Genomic DNA, 17,549 nt, shown 5'->3' on the forward strand with positions numbered 1-17,549 from the left:
TTTAATTCTTGCTTTTCCATATCCTTTATAAGTTATGTTTTCAATGCCTATTTTGTTAAGACATCGACTTGGTATTTGTTGTTATACTGCTGGGTCCCCCCCTCCCAAAATAAATGGTAAAAAAAAATATATAAAAAAAAATAATCTATCATTAGAGCAATAGGGGCCGATTTATTAAGAGAGTCGGACGCTGTAGTGATCATGTCCGCCCGACATCGCTGAATGCAGACAGTAAGGAGTATGTCCCTATTAACAAGTAATGAACAAATACATTGTTTGTTTCAATATCAAAATTTCTAAAGTTTTAACTTACAAAACGGGGTGAAGAAACAACAACAAAAATATTTGTTTGCGTAAATAAAAAAAAGTTAAGATATTTAACTACTGTTTCATAAGTATCAATTTGCTTAAAGGACCATTAAAAGGGACAATCTACACGAAAATAGTTTTTGTTTAAAAAGATAGATAATCCCTTTAATACCCCGTATTGCATAACCACTGTTATACTAATATTATTATTATTCTTTATTTATAAAGCGCCAAAAGATTCTGCAGCGCTGCCCATGGGTACAAGGATAACAGTACAATGGAGAAACAATACGATAAGACAACATTTTACAGACAAAAACAGGGGGAATTGAGGGCCCTATTCCCGTGGGAACTTACAATCTAGATGGGTAGGATGGGAAACTAATACACCTTTTACCTCTGTGATTACCTTGTATCTAAGCCTCTGCAGACTGCCTTCTTATATAAGTTCTTTTGACAGACTTGCATTTTAGTGAATTAGTGCTGGTTCATGCATAACTCCACGATAATGAGCACAATGTTATCAATACGGCAGACATGAACTAGCACTGTCTAGCTGTGAAAAGCTGATAAAATGCACTGAGATAAGAGACGGCCTGCAGAGTAAGCTTAGAAGCAGGCAGGAATTTAGAGGTTGTTTGTGCAAAGCTGGGAAATGGGTAGTAAAAGGTGTTATGTATATTTTTAAACAATACAAAATTCAAGACTATCCCTTAAAAGGACCAGTAAATACCGTAGAGTTGGTGACGCAAAAAGTGTAAATATAAAAAGACTGTGCACATTTTGTTAATAGAAGCAAATTGGAAAGTTGTTTAAAATTGCTGCTCTATCTGAATCATGAAAGTTTAATTTTGACTTGAGTGTCCCTTTAAATACAGTAGAATTGCATAGCAAATGCATAATAAAAGCAAAATGCAATAATACATTTCCTACCCCTTGCTTCATCTGACATCCATCAGCCAATCACAGACTAGTATACGTAAACACTGAACTCTTGCACACACATAAGTAAGCCGGAAAGCTCTTTTACAAAGATATGACGAGTCCACAGATTTCATCCTTACTTGTGGGATATTAACCTCTTGCTAACAGGAAGTGGCAAAGAGCACCACAGCAGAGCTGTATATATAGCCCCTCCCTTCCCCTCCACCCTCAGTCATTCTCTTTGCCTGTGTTATACGAGGAAGAGGCAAAGTGAGGTGTTAGTTTTATTTTCTTCAATCAAGAAGTTTTTTATTTTAAACCCTTAACGACACGCGTCGTACAGGGTACGTCTTGCACAAACTGGTCTTTAAAGACCAGCGACGTACCCTGTACGACGTTGGGGTTGAAAGCGGCTGGAAGCGATCCTGATCGCTTCCAGCCGCTTTCCGGTTATTGTAGTGATGTCTCGATATCGAGGCATCACTGCAATAACATTTTTCCCCATCCGATGCAGAGAGCCACTCTGTGGCCCTCTCTGCACCGGACATCGATGCCGCGATCGTTGGTGGGTGGGAGCAGACGTGGGAGGCGGGTGGGCGGCGATCGATGGCTTACCGGTGGGCGGGATCGTGGGCGGGATTGCTGGGGGCGCACACGGACGCGCGCGCGCGTGCACAGGGGAGGCGGGCGTGCACGGGGAGGGAGCGGGTGGGAACCGTTACACTATGGAACAGTGTGGTTTCTATTTAGAGGGAGAGAGGGGGAATAAATATGTTAATCAAAGTGATCTGGGAGGGGGTGGGGGTTTAGTCTTGGGGGGGGGAGCTACACTACAGAAAAAGTGGGAAAAAAATAAAAAAAAATATACATTTTTTTTGTAAACTGGGTACTGGCAGACAGCTGCCAGTACCCAAGATGGCTCCCAATAATGTAGAGGGGGAGGGTTAGAGAGCTGTTTGGGGGGGGGGGGGGTCAGGGAGGTTTGGGGCTAAGAGGGATCCTACACAGCAGCATATGTAAATATGCTCCAAAAAAAAAAAAACCTACCTTTTATTTTAGTACTGACAGACTTTCTGCCAGTACTTAAGATGGCGGGGACAATTGTGGGGTGGGGGAGGGAAGAGAGCTGTTTGGGAGGGATCAGGGGGTCTGATGTGTCAGGTGGGAGGCTGATCTCTACACTAAAGCTAAAATTAACCCTGCAAGCTCCCTACAAGATCCCTAATTAACCCCTTCACTGCTAGCCATAATACACGTGTGATGTGCAGCGGCATTTAGCAGCCTTCTAATTACCAAAAAGCATTGCCAAAGCCATATATGTCTGCTATTTCTGAACAAAGGGGATACCAGAGAAGCATTTACAACCATTTGTGCCATAATTGCACAAGCTGTTTGTAAATAATTTCAGTGAGAAACCTAAAATTGCAAAAAAAATTACGTTTTTTTTTAAATTTGATCGCATTTGGCGGTGAAATGGTGGCATTAAATATACCAAAATGGGCCTAGATCAATACTTTGGGTTGTCTACTACACTACACTAAAGCTAAAATTAACTCTACAAGCTCCCTACATGCTCCCTAATTAACCCCTTCACTGCTGGGCATAAAACATGTGTGGTGCGCAGTGGCATTTAGCAGCCTTCTAATTACCAAAAAGCAACGCCAAAGCCATATAAGTCTGCTATTTCTGAACAAAGGGGATCCCAGAGAAGCACTTACAACCATTTATGCCATAATTGCACAAGTTGTTTGTAAATCATTTCTGTGAGAAACCTAAAGTTTGTGAAAAAGTGAACATTTTTTTTTATTTGATCGCATTTGGCGGTGAAATGGTGGCATGAAATATACCAAAATGGGCCTAGATCAATACTTTGGGATTTCTTCTAAAAAAATATATATACATGTCAAGGGATATTTAGGTATTCCTGACAGATATCAGGGTTCCAATGTAACTAGCGCTCATTTTGAAAAAAAGTGGTTTTGAAATAGCAAAGTGCTACTTGTATTTATTGCCCTATAACTTGAAAATAAAGCAAAGAACATGTTAACATTGGGTATTTCTAAACTCAGGACAAATTTTAGAAACTATTTAGCATGGTTGTTTTTTGGTGGTTGTAGATGTGTAACAGATTTTGGGGGTCAAATTTAGAAAAAGTGTGTTTTTTTCCATTTTTTCCTCATATTTTATAATATTTTTAATAGTAAATTATAAGATATGATGAAAATAATGGTATCTTTAGAAATTCCATTTAGTGGCGAGAAAAACGGTATATAATATGTGTGGGTACAGTAAATGAGTAAGAGGAAAATTACAGCTAAACACAAACACCGCAGAAATGTAAAAATAGCCCTGGTCCTTAAGGGAAAGAAATTGAAAAATGGCCTTGTCCTTAAGGGGTTAAATGGTACCGGTGAGTACTATTTTCCTCAGGGGGTTTTGGAAGATTTCTGCCCTGAGGTTGATGATCTTAGCAGTTGTAACTAAGATCCACGCTGGTCCCTACAAGACTTCTGAAGGTAACACATGAGACATCTTCAGTGTGGAGACCGGTTTCATGCTACAAGCAGCATTAAGGTAAGTGCAGCCTTTTATTTCTGAAGAGACTTGATATATCAGAACTGGCTGGCATTTATTTCCCTATATGGGAATGGGGTAAGCAGTAGACCTGTTTCACAGAAGGGTGTTACTGGAGTCCCTTGTTATTATTTTTTATTTCTGACATAAGGGAATGATATGACACTCTAGGAGAGGCATAAGGACTTTAAATCGATAAGTAGTTAAACGATTGAGCTATTTTTTATTATATATCCAGCATGACTTGCTGGGATGTGTTTGGTGTGTGTTTTGTGTTCCACTTAGCTGTATGAAAAACCGCTTCCCATGCGGTTGTGTTTGGGCCTACTCCAACTTCGGCCACAAGGGGCGGGGCTTGTCTTCGCGCTCTCAGATGCGCACTTACTTCTGACAGAGGAGCAGCAAGCAGTAACTTCGGTTGCTCCTGGACAGTAGTCTCTGGCTTGGAGTGTTGGCTATTCATTCCGAAGTACCCTGGGGGCAGGTAGGCGCCACAGCAGTGCTGTGGCGAGGTGCAGAGGGTGTTTTTGTGCAAACTGATATATTTTTCACTTTAGAGCCTTATTTTTCACTTTTCTCATAGGGTGCAATAATTTTTGGTTATACCAATTAGTTTTAGTGAATTTTGGTAGTAAATTAACGTTATTTAAGCAGTTTTGGAAAAATACTTTTTCTTTCTGAAAGGCACAGTACACGTTTTTCAAAGTTTTATTTAACGCAATAAATAAAGTGTTTAAATGACTTTTGTGGCTATTATTAGTCTGTTCAACATGTCTGACATTGAGGATTCTCATTGTTCTATGTGTTTAGAAGCTATTGTGGAACCTCCTCTTACATTGTGTACCTCTTGTACTGAAAGGGCCTTACATTGTAAAGACCATATTTTAGGGCAAGATAGTGTGCCTAAAAATGATTCTCAATCTGAAGAGAATCAGGTTATGCCATCCATTGAGTACAGTTGTGCTTTCAAAGACCCTATGGATAAAAAAAATTAGAGGGTCTCCTAAAGAAATTGTTTATTAATCAGGGTTTTCTTTTACAACCTACTGCTTGCATTGGGGAGGGGGAGGGGTCAGAAAGCTACGACTACCTCTCTTTCTTTTTGGCTGAGAAGTATCATCCGCCTGGTGTATGAGACTGCTGGACAGCAGCCTCCTGAAAGAATTATGGCTCATTCTACTAGGGCTGTGGCTTCCACATGGGCTTTTAAAAACGATGCATCTATTGAACAGATTTGTAAGGCTGCGACTTGGTTGTCCCTTCACACTTTTTCCAAATTTTCCAAATTTGATATTTTTGCTTCTTCTGAGGCTATTTTTGGGAGAAAGGTTCCTCAAGCAGTGGTGCCTTCTGTTTAGGTTCCCGTCTTGTCCCTCCCTTTCATCCGTGTCCTTTTGCTTTGGTATTGGTTTCCCACAAGTAAGGATGAAATCTGTGGACTCTTCATATCTTTGTAAAAGAAAAGTAAATTTATGCTTACCTGATAAATTAATTTATTTTACGATATGACGAGTCCACGGCCCACCCTGTTCTTTTTAAGACGGTTTTTTCTTTATATTTTTTGTAAACTTCAGTCACCTCTACACCTTTTAGCCTTTCCGTTTCTCTTCCTATACCTTTGGCCGAATGACTGAGGGTAGAGGGGAAGGGAGGGGCTATATATACACAGCTCTGCTGTGGTGCTCTTTGCCACTTCCTGTTAGCAGGAGTTAATATCCCACAAGTAAGGATGAAATCCGTGGACTCGTCATATCGTAAAAGAAATGAATTTATCAGGTAAGCATAAATTTACTTTTTTTAATTGAATGTTGTATCTGAATAACAAAAGTTCAAGACTTTAGTGTCAATTTACAGTGTAAATGTTACTAGTTTGTCCTTTTAATTAATCTCCACACAAAAAATAAAAAAAGTCTAAAAAACAAGAGGTTTTGTAATGATGAATACAATAGAAAGATTCTACATTGAATGAAAATTTTGATGCTAAAGTGCCCTTGATTTTGATGCTAAAGGGGCACTTTAATTCATCAAAATTTACATTTCACTTGTGTTGTGAAAAAAAAAACTTACCTTTTAATCTTGACAGCAGATCCAGCTTCCTCTACCCGTTGCAAAGCCTTTTCGTGAGTCTAAAATGAGGAATCCGGCTTCCTCCAATCACGGCACTGAATCAGACACGGATTCCCCCGGGGGGGAAGCCATGATTGGAGGATGACCCATCCATCATTTCTGACATCAGAAATGGCTTGCAACGACCAGAGGAAGCTGGAGTTGCTGTCAAGTTTAAAAGGTAAGTTTTTTTTCAGAACAGGAATGAAATGTAAATTTTGATGAATTAAAGTGCCCCTGTTTTTAATCAAATTTTTAAAAAACGGGCATATTAGCATCAACATTTACATTCATTTTAATATTTGTAAACCACATTTCATGATAAGAAAATGAAAGGGAGTGAGTAACTGACCTCAGATTTTATCAGGTTTATAAATCATTATTACTGCCTGGTCATTTAGGAAGTATCACATTAGAAACAGCTCTAGTTTGCTGCTACTTTGGGATTACATATTATATTTCAAAGACAACATCAGTTTGTAAATTTGTCGTCTAATACTATTAATGCCTAAGCAGTTTGTATTTCTATGTATATATATTATATGTGTATTGAAAATATTATATAAAGGTGGCCCTCGGTTTATGCCAGTTCAATTTGCGCCGTTTCAGAATAACAACCTTTTTTTTCAGTCATGTGACTGCTATTGAAAAGCAATGAAAAGCAGTGCACTAATTAAAATAGCCAGTAGGTGGAGCTGTCCGTTTGTGTTGCAGCAAAGTTATGCAAGCTTAGCAGACTGAAATGTATCTGTGTACACAGAACAGATCTGAGCTATCAAGCAACAAGATCTAGCAGCCACTTCCCTATTATCTTCCTGTCCAGCTGCTTGTGGTGAGGGTGCCTAACTGCCTATTAATCACTCCAGATTGAAATGCATAGAATAGGTGCAGACCCAATATTATCTAACATGCTAACAATGCAGATAACTTTTTGCATAAAAATGTAAGTAAAAAATGTTTTTGTTCACTTAGTTTGATGATACAGTCTGTTGTGTGAATATTTAATTAGGTTGATAATGATGTTTAGCATTTAAAGTCTTCATTTCAAAGCTTTAAAATAATGTATTGGGTGTTACTTATGTCAATTTTGAGAGGGGCCTGGAACCTAACTCACTCACTTCCAATTGACCCCGGCGTAAACTGAGGGCTACCTGTGTATGTATGTATGTATGTATGTATGTGTATATATATATATATATATATATATATATATATATATATATACACATACATACATATACACACACACACATTATATATATATATATATATATATATATATATATATATATATATATATATATATATATATATATATATATATACATACACACACACACACACACACACACACATATATACACATACATATACACACATACACATTTTATTTATTTTTTTGCAAAGCAATTGTATCTCTTTTTCTTCCAAGCTAAAACCCAGTCGAATTCTCCTTTAATAACACATGATGTGCATAATTGTTAAGAATATTATAAAAACACTAAACTGCTACTTAAGAATGTTAAAAATCTGAAGCACAAATGTAACAAGCAATTGCTGTATTATGAATGTACTTTTTATCAAGCAAAATTATTACAGGGACACTGAACCCAAATTTTTTATTTCACGATTCAGATAGAGCATGCTATTTTAAGCAACTTTCTAATTTACTTCAATTATCAAATTTTCTTCGTTCTCTTGCTATCTTTATTTGAAAAAGAAGGAATCTAAGCTAAGGAGCCAGCAAATGTTTGGTTCAGACCATGGACAGCACTTTGTTCACCAAAAATGGGCCGGTATCTAAACTTACATTCTTGCTTTTCAAATAAACATACCAAGAGAATGAAGAAAATTTGATAATAGGAGTAAATTAGAAAGTTGCTTAAAATTGCATGCTGTATCTGAATCATGAAAGAAAAATTTTGGGTTCAGTGTCCCTTTAATAAAAAAAAAACCACTCAGTACAGCGAATAAAACTGCTCAGAAGTCTCTCTTGTACCCTCCTATGAAGTGAATACTCATGCACATTATCCATTGCCCACATTTTCTAAATTTTACCTATTAAATCAACTTTTTAGTTAAATATTCCTAAATTTTCCTACCATTTAACTCACTTCAAATAATTCTGATTTTTAGCCTTTTAAATGAAAAATAAATAATCAAGTTTTGTGAGGACACTGGGTCCAGAACTGCATCAAAAAGATTTCTGACACCTCTCTAAGCATAACAGAGGTGGACTCTTTATACAGCAATGTTTTCTACATAAGAATAGTATGTATCTACTGCCCTCTAGAGGAATTTATAGAAATAAATAAGGGACATTATTTTTGACAACAAAATTTAAGAGATTTTTTGTTCTTTAACCTATTAAAAAAATATTCTAATCTTATGATTGATAGACAGTTATCTCTATTGATCTCTCTATGGATGGATGGATGTATTTTGTACGTATGTACTTTTCTTTATTTATGGAAAATGTAAAATAACTATTCAACAGTCCTAGCTTAAGCGAACATATCAATTACACAAACATACAAAAAATAAGCAGATAAGTGTATTAAACATCAAACCATATTCTTCATATACCATGATAATTAAACATTGTACATGGTCACTATATGAAGCTTTTTATATTTTTATAAACAATAAAAGCTATAAATATTAATACAATTTCAATACTTGTCCAGTTGATAATACATGGCTGGATGACTTTGAACCTGAAAGCTTCATGATACCAGGTAAGTTCAGACTAATATGTACAATTATCTTGATATCAGTGAGTCCATACATCATTATGACTAATTGTTAGACATACAATACCATTAGAGTTGTCTTTGCACTTAATGTTTCATTATTATTATTATTATTATTATTATTATTATTATTATTATTATTATTATTATTATGTGCCTTGGACTCTGATTACAACCCTTTTGAGTTTTGTTCAGAATAAAAAAAAATGTATGATAACCTGATAAATAAATTTATTTCATGGTGGTGAGAGTCCACAAGTCATTACTCCTGGGATACAACTCCTGGCCACTAGGAGGAGGCAAAGATACCCAACATTCCACAAGCTTTTAATTTCAGTCACTTCTCTGGCACCCCAGTATAATGTATAGCTGAGAAAAGGAGAAAAATAGAGAAGTATGAAAGGACAAAGAAGGGTAAATAAAGGGCAAACTAAAACTGCCAGCAAATGTAAAAATATAAGAAGACGGGTCTCATTGACTTTCACCACCATAAAATAAATTAATTTATCAGGTAAATTTTGTTTTCTTCCATAAGGAGGTGAGATTCCAGAAGCCATTACTGCTGAGAACAGAACTAATACCCCAAGCTGTGGAGTCTATAAGTAAATGGGTGGAACAAAAAATGAAGACAGGCACATATTTACCAGCCACTAAACCTGTAGGACTTTGCTGTGAAAAACTATCCCAAAAGTGAGTAAATAAAGCCCAAGTTGCTGCTATGCAGACTAGATAACAGAAGCTTTATTTTAAAAGCACCCCAAGTGAAAACAATTAAGTAAGAAAAACTTACTATTTCCAAAAAAGCCATACCTGTATTTTTCTGACTTATAAATGGACAAATTATTTTTTCAAATTTATGAAGAGAACACATTTAACATGGTCTGTAAATATTGAAATAGGACAAATCTCTTTCAAAAAGGGCTGAATGATAAAACCATGCATAGGTTAAAAAGATAAGTTTGAAAAACTCTTAAAACCAACAAGGTTCTCAGGAAGAATCAATCTCAAAACTATTAGACTAGATCTAAAACAAAGATCCGAATGTCAGAGACCTTATAAGAAACTTGCGGATAAGTCCTTAACTAAATTATTTTGTAAGGATTGAAAAGTTCCTGAAAATTCTAAGAAATACTGGTAAGAAACACTTTAAACACACCAGGAAAGAGAAAAAATTTAAACCTGGGGGGGCGGAGCTAACCGTTGAGCTGAGCAGACGCAGGTCCTAGGAGCTCCTGCTCTAATAACTCACCAAAAGCCATTATATAATATTGAAATCATACCCTATATTATAAAAAGGAGCCACAAAACATTTAAAGACTTGATGGACCATACTGGGAGGTGACGAGCGGAAAGGTAAGAAGATATTCGTAGAGACAACGGAGGCAAAGATATAGCGACCGCTCCAACAAAGAAAAGCCAGCCACCTTTCTACCGGAGTCTTCAACCTTCTGATTCAAAAGCCTTTTACTCCTGACCTCTCTGCTACGGCTTACCTTTAATGGACAGACCTGACCCCACTCTGATCCGAGAGAATGGATTTGCTAATCTTACAGGCTCTAGAGAGGTTAGGACACCGCATGGTCATTCAGTTTAACATCCTCTCCCAAGGTTTATCTCTCAGCCGAGAAGCTTCTTCTGACACTTCGGAGGGGGATTTTAATACCTCACCCCCCCTGTTACTTACCCACTCCGAAAGGACAAGATGGCGGCTGAGACCAGACGGGACCTCTCCACATTACCACAACAATTTGACGTCACTCCCGAATCCACCGCCACTTACCCGGCTCCTGTCTTGAGGCGGCCGGTCGAGGCGGGAGCTGAGGTAGACATGCCTCTGCTTTGCCGCTCTGAAGGTGGTCCATCAGATCTCTTGTCCTTTGCTGCCACACATCCTTCCCCTCCTAAGAGGAGGCCTCATATTGCTCAGAAGGACCGGTGCCTGGATTGCAGAGGGGAGTCATACCTATGGCCCACAATACAGCCCAGCAGTCCACACGATGCGTTCATGATAGAGCACCTAACACGCAAAAAGCAAACTAATAGCCATAACAAGTTAGCTTTGAGAAGTGGTATCGGCTAAATAACACACTTTTACAGGAGAGTTGGTTCTGCTAAGTTCGGGGACTGCCCTTGTCTGGACTTGCTACTTACCTCCATATGTATTAGTATTTCATTTAATTATATTACGCTGCCTTGGTTCTGTATTGATCAAATGTTACATTTGGGTTCTGCAGGATAGGGTGCCCTATTTTACATGTCTCAGTGGTATTCAAGTATTTAACCCACGTGTATCATCATAGGCTGTTTATCTTAGACCCCTATAGGGAATGGCACGCTTTTACTGTTATCCCTTTATTGCAATGGATTATTTGAGCTACTGGGTGATAAATCCACTTGTACATATTGCCCAGAACTTCAGGTATATGCTATGAATGCACATTTGTTTATTAGAGTGGGGTAGGAAGAATAGCAGGTTAACCTTTAGACTCATCTTGCAAACTTTTTATGGTAAAAGATATTGGTTCATTAGGGACCTTGCTTAGAGGAATTCTGTACAGCGCAAATTGCCCTTAGTAAGGGGACTGGCACCACTCAGATAACTATTAAACTAATGTTGTCCTCCTAGTTCAAAATCCCCTTCCTCATTGTACCCGCAACATAGATTGCTTAGCTATATTAAATGCAGCTGACACTTCCTTCACCCTCCCTATCATACGCAGCCACATATCAAGCTCTGTTCTGTTTCAGTTGCTATTATTTATATACTGCTCAAGGGGGGTTACATCATCATGGCTATCTGCATTTATGCCGCAAGTGGCTTCTTTTTTTCTTTGTTTTTATTGTATTATTGTTCTTAGCCACCTCTTGTTTTCCTATAAGCAATCCCTATATGTATATACTCTTAGCTCAATATTAACCACACATTTTTTTTTACGTAACCACCATCCCCTCCTCTAGAAATATTTACCTAAGACTCCTACCTGTCTGGGGTCCCTCCCTATCTAAAGTTTTTAAGACGACCAGAGGATAATATACAGTAGGGTTGGGCATACCTTGCCTTCATATTTATTTCCGAGGTACCTTTTTTCATTACCATGAGGGGTGCTAGAAGGCCACATTTAAGAAACCATGGGGAAAAAAAAAAATCTATACACATTTAACTATCTCTCTCCAACCCATATAGCATAATGACTGTCAACTCCACTGGGTCCCTTGAAGGCTTCCATAAAAGCCCCTGCTTATTTGTCCCATGCTCAAGTTTTAAACAGTCTGCAGAATACAATTCGCTAATATGGCCTCTTCCCCTCAAAATACACCACCATCCTTTATTCGGCTTCCACGGTATTATGATAAACGGGGACACCACTATGGACATTCATATAGGCAATCAACATAGCTCATCATACTTAGTCTGGAAACCAGGTATGACCCTTTTAGAACTTAGGTTGCCTCTGTAAGTAGATAGTGACCTCCCACTATTGTGTATTTGACCCCATATATAAGTCAGTCCCTGCTCTCAATCTATTTTGATATAGGAAATTGTCTATGTCTTTGTAATGTACACCCCCATAAAGAACTATCCTTCCTTATCATACCTGAATCCCCCCAACTTGTCACCCTTAACACTAGTATGGTCACCCCAGATAGCTCCCACCCTCCCATCCCCCTCTTTTCTAATAAGAACGGCTCTTGCCCGCTGCATTCTTTTCCCCCTCTTCACCCCTTAACCCAAGAGTAACCAACTTATAAGCTCCCTCCCCACATCCTACTTTCACCAGCTCATTTTGGTCCAAAAGTGGCCCCTCTGGCACAGGGAGGAGCATCTTCATTTTCACTTCATCTGTTTCACAACATATTATAAAAAAAAAGAAGTCCCACCTACCTTTCCCCAGTCCAGTTTACCATGCAGTGGCAGAACTTGTTTGATGGTCTAACTCATTCATGTTTACCCTTTTTGGTAGACCTCAATATCACATTGTGGACAGTTACGATTCTAGGTAAGCCCTGTATACTATGAGGATGGCCCTAGTGCTTACCCAGCTTAATCTTTTCTCGTTGATTAACAAAGCTATGTTGTTGTTCACAATATTCTAGTTCTGTTAATGTATAATTTACTGGGGGGGGGGTTTCTCTTTTTTTTCTGTATTGTTCTGGACTGTGGATGAACCTTGTTTGTAATATTGGCTCATGACTTCAATAAAATTTATTTAAAAAAAAAAAAAAAAAAAAAATGTAAACCTGGTAAAAAGTAACCGTCTCCCTTTGCCTGATTAAAGGACTGTTACCATGCCTGGGAAGAACAACAGGAAATGGTTATTAAAAATACAGCTAGAAAGGGAAAACATGGAATCTCAACCAAAACAGTTTCCATAAATGGAACCAATGAAAACCCCAGAAATCTTATAACAAACAAAGGAGTTCCCAGAACAAATGAAAAAAGTCTGGGAACTATAGTAAGTTCCAAAGGAGAGCCACAAACAGAATGCGTTTGTCTAAAAGGACACATTTAAGAACTAGTGATGGCCTTTGAATATAGGAATCTGTAGGAAGGCATCCTTCAAATGTAATGGGAACATAACGTAACCCTGTTAACTCGGGTAAAAAGAACCAAAACATAGTCCATTTTAAAAGTAGGACCTCTAAGAAACCTGATAAAGTTTTGAGATTAAAAAAAAAAAAAAACTTCCTTCTTTCTTAGGGGCAAGAACAAAAAGGCTTACAATCCTTGAACTTATTCTAAGAACTGGAACTGCCACTATCAGCTCCTAAGTTCCAGGACAAAGGCTGTGAGAAATGAAGTCCTGTCTATACATGATCATTAAAAAAAAAAAGGAACCATAATAGCTTTCATCTAAAAATAAAGTTGGCTGGAAGGCCATACTTTAAAGGGCCATTAAAATTGACATTTCAACAACACATCAAATGTTTAATTATTGCAATATACATTTATTATTTATTTTGCAACCTTTTGCTGTAAAATGCATCTAAAATGCGTGCTTGTTTCACTTTCTCCAAGGGATAATACTTCTGTGGTGTCACGTGCATTTAAAATGTGTATTATCAGTTTTGCATCAACAATCATGATAGGAAAATCATTCTTTGCAATAGTAACTAAGTTGAATCAGTGCTAAATCTCCTTAAGGGACTACAAGAGGGCATGCTACCCCAGTCTGCACATGTGCAAACAGAGTTTGTGCTACATCTGAATATTAGTTTGTGATTGGTTGCAGGGGTTCTTATGTTCTGAGGGACAAGGGAATCAGTTAAAAGAATAAACATAAAACAATATACTCATTTGACAAAACAAAGCTGCAGTTTTCATTGCAAAATTATTCTAATATATTAAAGGGACAGTAAACCTTAAAAATAATGTTATATAATTCTGCACATAGTGCAGAATTATATAACATTATTTAGGTGCTATAGCCATAAAAGCATTTTTTACCGTTTAATTTGCTAAAATACGGCGCTTTTACAGACCCGCTCTCTGCTGAGCGGGTCTGTTATTTTTAGTCAGCGCATCGGGCCAGCTGTAGTCACAGCCCGGCCCGACCGCGCCATAGCACTAAGTGCGGTCGGGCCGGGCTGTGACTATACAGCTGGCCCGATGCGCTGACTAAAAATAACAGACCCGCTCAGCAGAGAGCGGGTCTGTAAAAGCGCCGTATTTTAGCAAATTAAACGGTAAAAAATGCTTTTATGGCTATAGCACCTAAATAATGTTATATAATTCTGCACTATGTGCAGAATTATATAACATTATTTTTAAGGTTTACTGTCCCTTTAAGGTTCATAATCATGTAGTTTACAATTTGTACTGTAAATTGGTTTCCCCTTAATGTGTTCCAAATGGCTTGTTATACCAGCTGCAGAGTATAAAATGTATGATAAACTGCTCTGCTATGTTTCTTTTTGTAAATGAAATAGCTTGATTTGCTCTTTGATCTTTCTACAAGCTTAGCCTATTTTGATGAGTTAATGTTTCAGACATATTTATCACTCAAATTCTTCCCTTTCTTATCTCTGTCTCTATACAATACTTAGAAAGAACAATTAAAAATTAACATTTTAAAATTTTCTCTCTCCCACTCCCCGTGTGGAATGTAATGTATTCTGCTGGCTATGTTTACATATCTGTCAATAGCCTGTACTTATGCATAAAAACTTTCAGTATAGGTAGGGATACCACAGGCAAAATCATCTCTTTAAAATGCTGAAATAAAGGCAAAAGAGCTCATTGTAATCAATTTAATACACTCCAGCAGGTAAAATGGATAATTGGGAACCAATTAAAGGGTAGAACATTTTGGGCAAACTGCTCTTTAAAGTAAAAACAGTCATGAAAAAAATGGGACTGAAAACCACAGACTAGATTGTAACGTGTGTAGGTATGTATATATGTAATCAGGTATGTATATATGTATCTAGGCATGTATACATGTCAGTAGGTATGTATGTATGTAGTTAGGTAGGCATGTATTTATATATGTAGTTAGGTATGTATGTAGGCAGGTATGTATATTTGTATATATGTAGGCAGGTATGTATATATGTAGGTAGGTATGAAAGTAGTTAGGTATATATGTATGTTGGCACAAGGCAGGTATGTATGTATGTAGTTAGGTAGGTATGTATGTAGGTATGTATATATGTAGGCAGGTATGTATGTATATATGTAGGCAGGTATGTATGTATATATGTAGGTAGGTATGAATGTAGTTAGGTATATATGTATGTAGTTAGGTATATATGTATGTAGGCACTAGGCAGGTATGTATGTATGTATGTAGGCAGGTATGTATGTATATATGTAGGCAGGTATGTATATATGTAGTTAGGTATATATGTATGTAGGCACTAGGCAGGTATGTATGTATATATGTAGGCAGGTATGTATGTATATATGTAGGCAGGTATGTATATATGTAGTTAGGTATATATGTATGTAGGCACTAGGCAGGTATGTATGTATGTATGTAGTTAGGTATATATGTATGTAGTTGGGTATATATGTATGTAGGCACTAGGCAGGTATGTATGTATATATGTAGGCAGGTATGTATATATGTAGGCAGGTATGTATGTATATATGTAGGCAGGTATGTATGTATATATGTAGGCAGGTATGTATGTATGTAGGCAGGTATGTATGTATGTAGGCAGGTATGTATGTATGTAGGCAGGTATGTATGTATGTAGGCAGGTATGTATGTAGGCAGGTATGTATGTAGGCAGGTATGTATGTAGGCAGGTATGTATGTATGTAGGCAGGTATGTATGTATGTAGGCAGGTATGTATGTATGTAGGCAGGTATGTATGTATGTAGGCAGGTATGTATGTATGTAGGCAGGTATGTATGTATGTAGGCAGGTATATATGTAGGCAGGTATATATGTAGGCAGGTATATATGTAGGCAGGTATATATGTAGGCAGGTATATATGTAGGCAGGTATATATGTAGGCAGGTATATATGTAGGCAGGTATATATGTAGGCAGGTATGAATGTAGTTAGGTATATATGTATGTAGGCACTAGGCAGGTATGTATGTATGTATATATGTATATATGTAGGTAGGTATGAATGTAGTTAGGTATATATGTATGTAGTTAGGTATATATGTATGTAGGCACTAGGCAGGTATGTATGTATGTATGTAGTTAGGTATATATGTATGTAGGCACTAGGCAGGTATGTATGTATGTATATATGTAGGTAGGTATGAATGTAGTTAGGTATATATGTATGTAGTTAGGTATATATGTATGTAGGCACTAGGCAGGTATGTATATATGTATGTAGTTAGGTATATATGTATGTAGTTAGGTATATATGTATGTAGGCACTAGGCAGGTATGTATGTATGTATATATGTAGGTAGGTATGTATGTAGTTAGGTATATATGTATGTAGGCACTAGGCAGGTATGTATGTATGTATATATGTATGTAGGCACTAGGCAGGTATGTATGTATGTAGTTAGGTATATATGTATGTAGGCACTAGGCAGGTATGTATGTATGTATATATGTATGTAGGCACTAGGCAGGTATGTATGTATGTAGTTAGGTATATATGTATGTAGGCACTAGGCAGGTATGTATGTATATATGTAGGCAGGTATGTATGTATATATGTAGGTAGGTATGAATGTAGTTAGGTATATATGTATGCAGTTAGGTATATATGTATGTAGGCACTAGGCAGGTATGTATGTATGTATATATGTAGGCAGGTATGTATGTAGGTATGAATGTAGTTAGGTATATATGTATGCAGTTAGGTATATATGTATGTAGGCACTAGGCAGGTATGTATGTATGTATATATGTAGGCAGGTATGTATGTATATATGTAGGTAGGTATGAATGTAGTTAGGTATATATGTATGTAGTTAGGTATATATGTATGTAGGCACTAGGCAGGTATGTATGTATGTAGTTAGGTATATATGTATGTAGTTAGGTATATATGTATGTAGGCACTAGGCAGGTATGTATGTATGTATGTATATATGTAGGTAGGTATGAATGTAGTTAGGTATATATGTATGTAGGCACTAGGCAGGTATGTATGTATGTATGTACATACAGAGCCATTGTCACTATTAACATATTTTTATTTGCGTAAGCAGACACAATACATGATGCAAGTTCGCTGTTCCTACCTCACTGCCTCAGCGACACTATTGGAGGTGTGCCCAGATAAAGCATCATGAAGGTTTCGGATGAAGTAGTCTCTGTACTCTTCTAACAACGCCATAAACGTTCCTCCCATAACAATGAATTCCACTTTATCCACACTGTGACCCAGCTGCTTAAGCTGTTAAAAAAAACATTCGAAAATCTCCCATAATTACAGATAAACAGCAGCAGTATTTG

General features: G+C 37.2%; 1 protein-coding gene across 1 annotated transcript in view; it reads right to left on the reverse strand.

The window, feature by feature from the left end:
- Window positions 1-17,549, reverse strand: part of ELP3 (elongator acetyltransferase complex subunit 3) — a 625,666-nt gene that overhangs the window by 445,841 nt on the left and 162,276 nt on the right. The window contains exon 7 of the mRNA XM_053709529.1: window positions 17,336-17,490. Coding sequence (XP_053565504.1) covers window positions 17,336-17,490 — 155 coding nt within the window. The remainder of the gene's footprint in view (window positions 1-17,335; window positions 17,491-17,549) is intronic.

Source organism: Bombina bombina, chromosome 4 (assembly GCF_027579735.1).
Source record: "Bombina bombina isolate aBomBom1 chromosome 4, aBomBom1.pri, whole genome shotgun sequence".
NCBI lineage: Eukaryota > Metazoa > Chordata > Amphibia > Anura > Bombinatoridae > Bombina > Bombina bombina.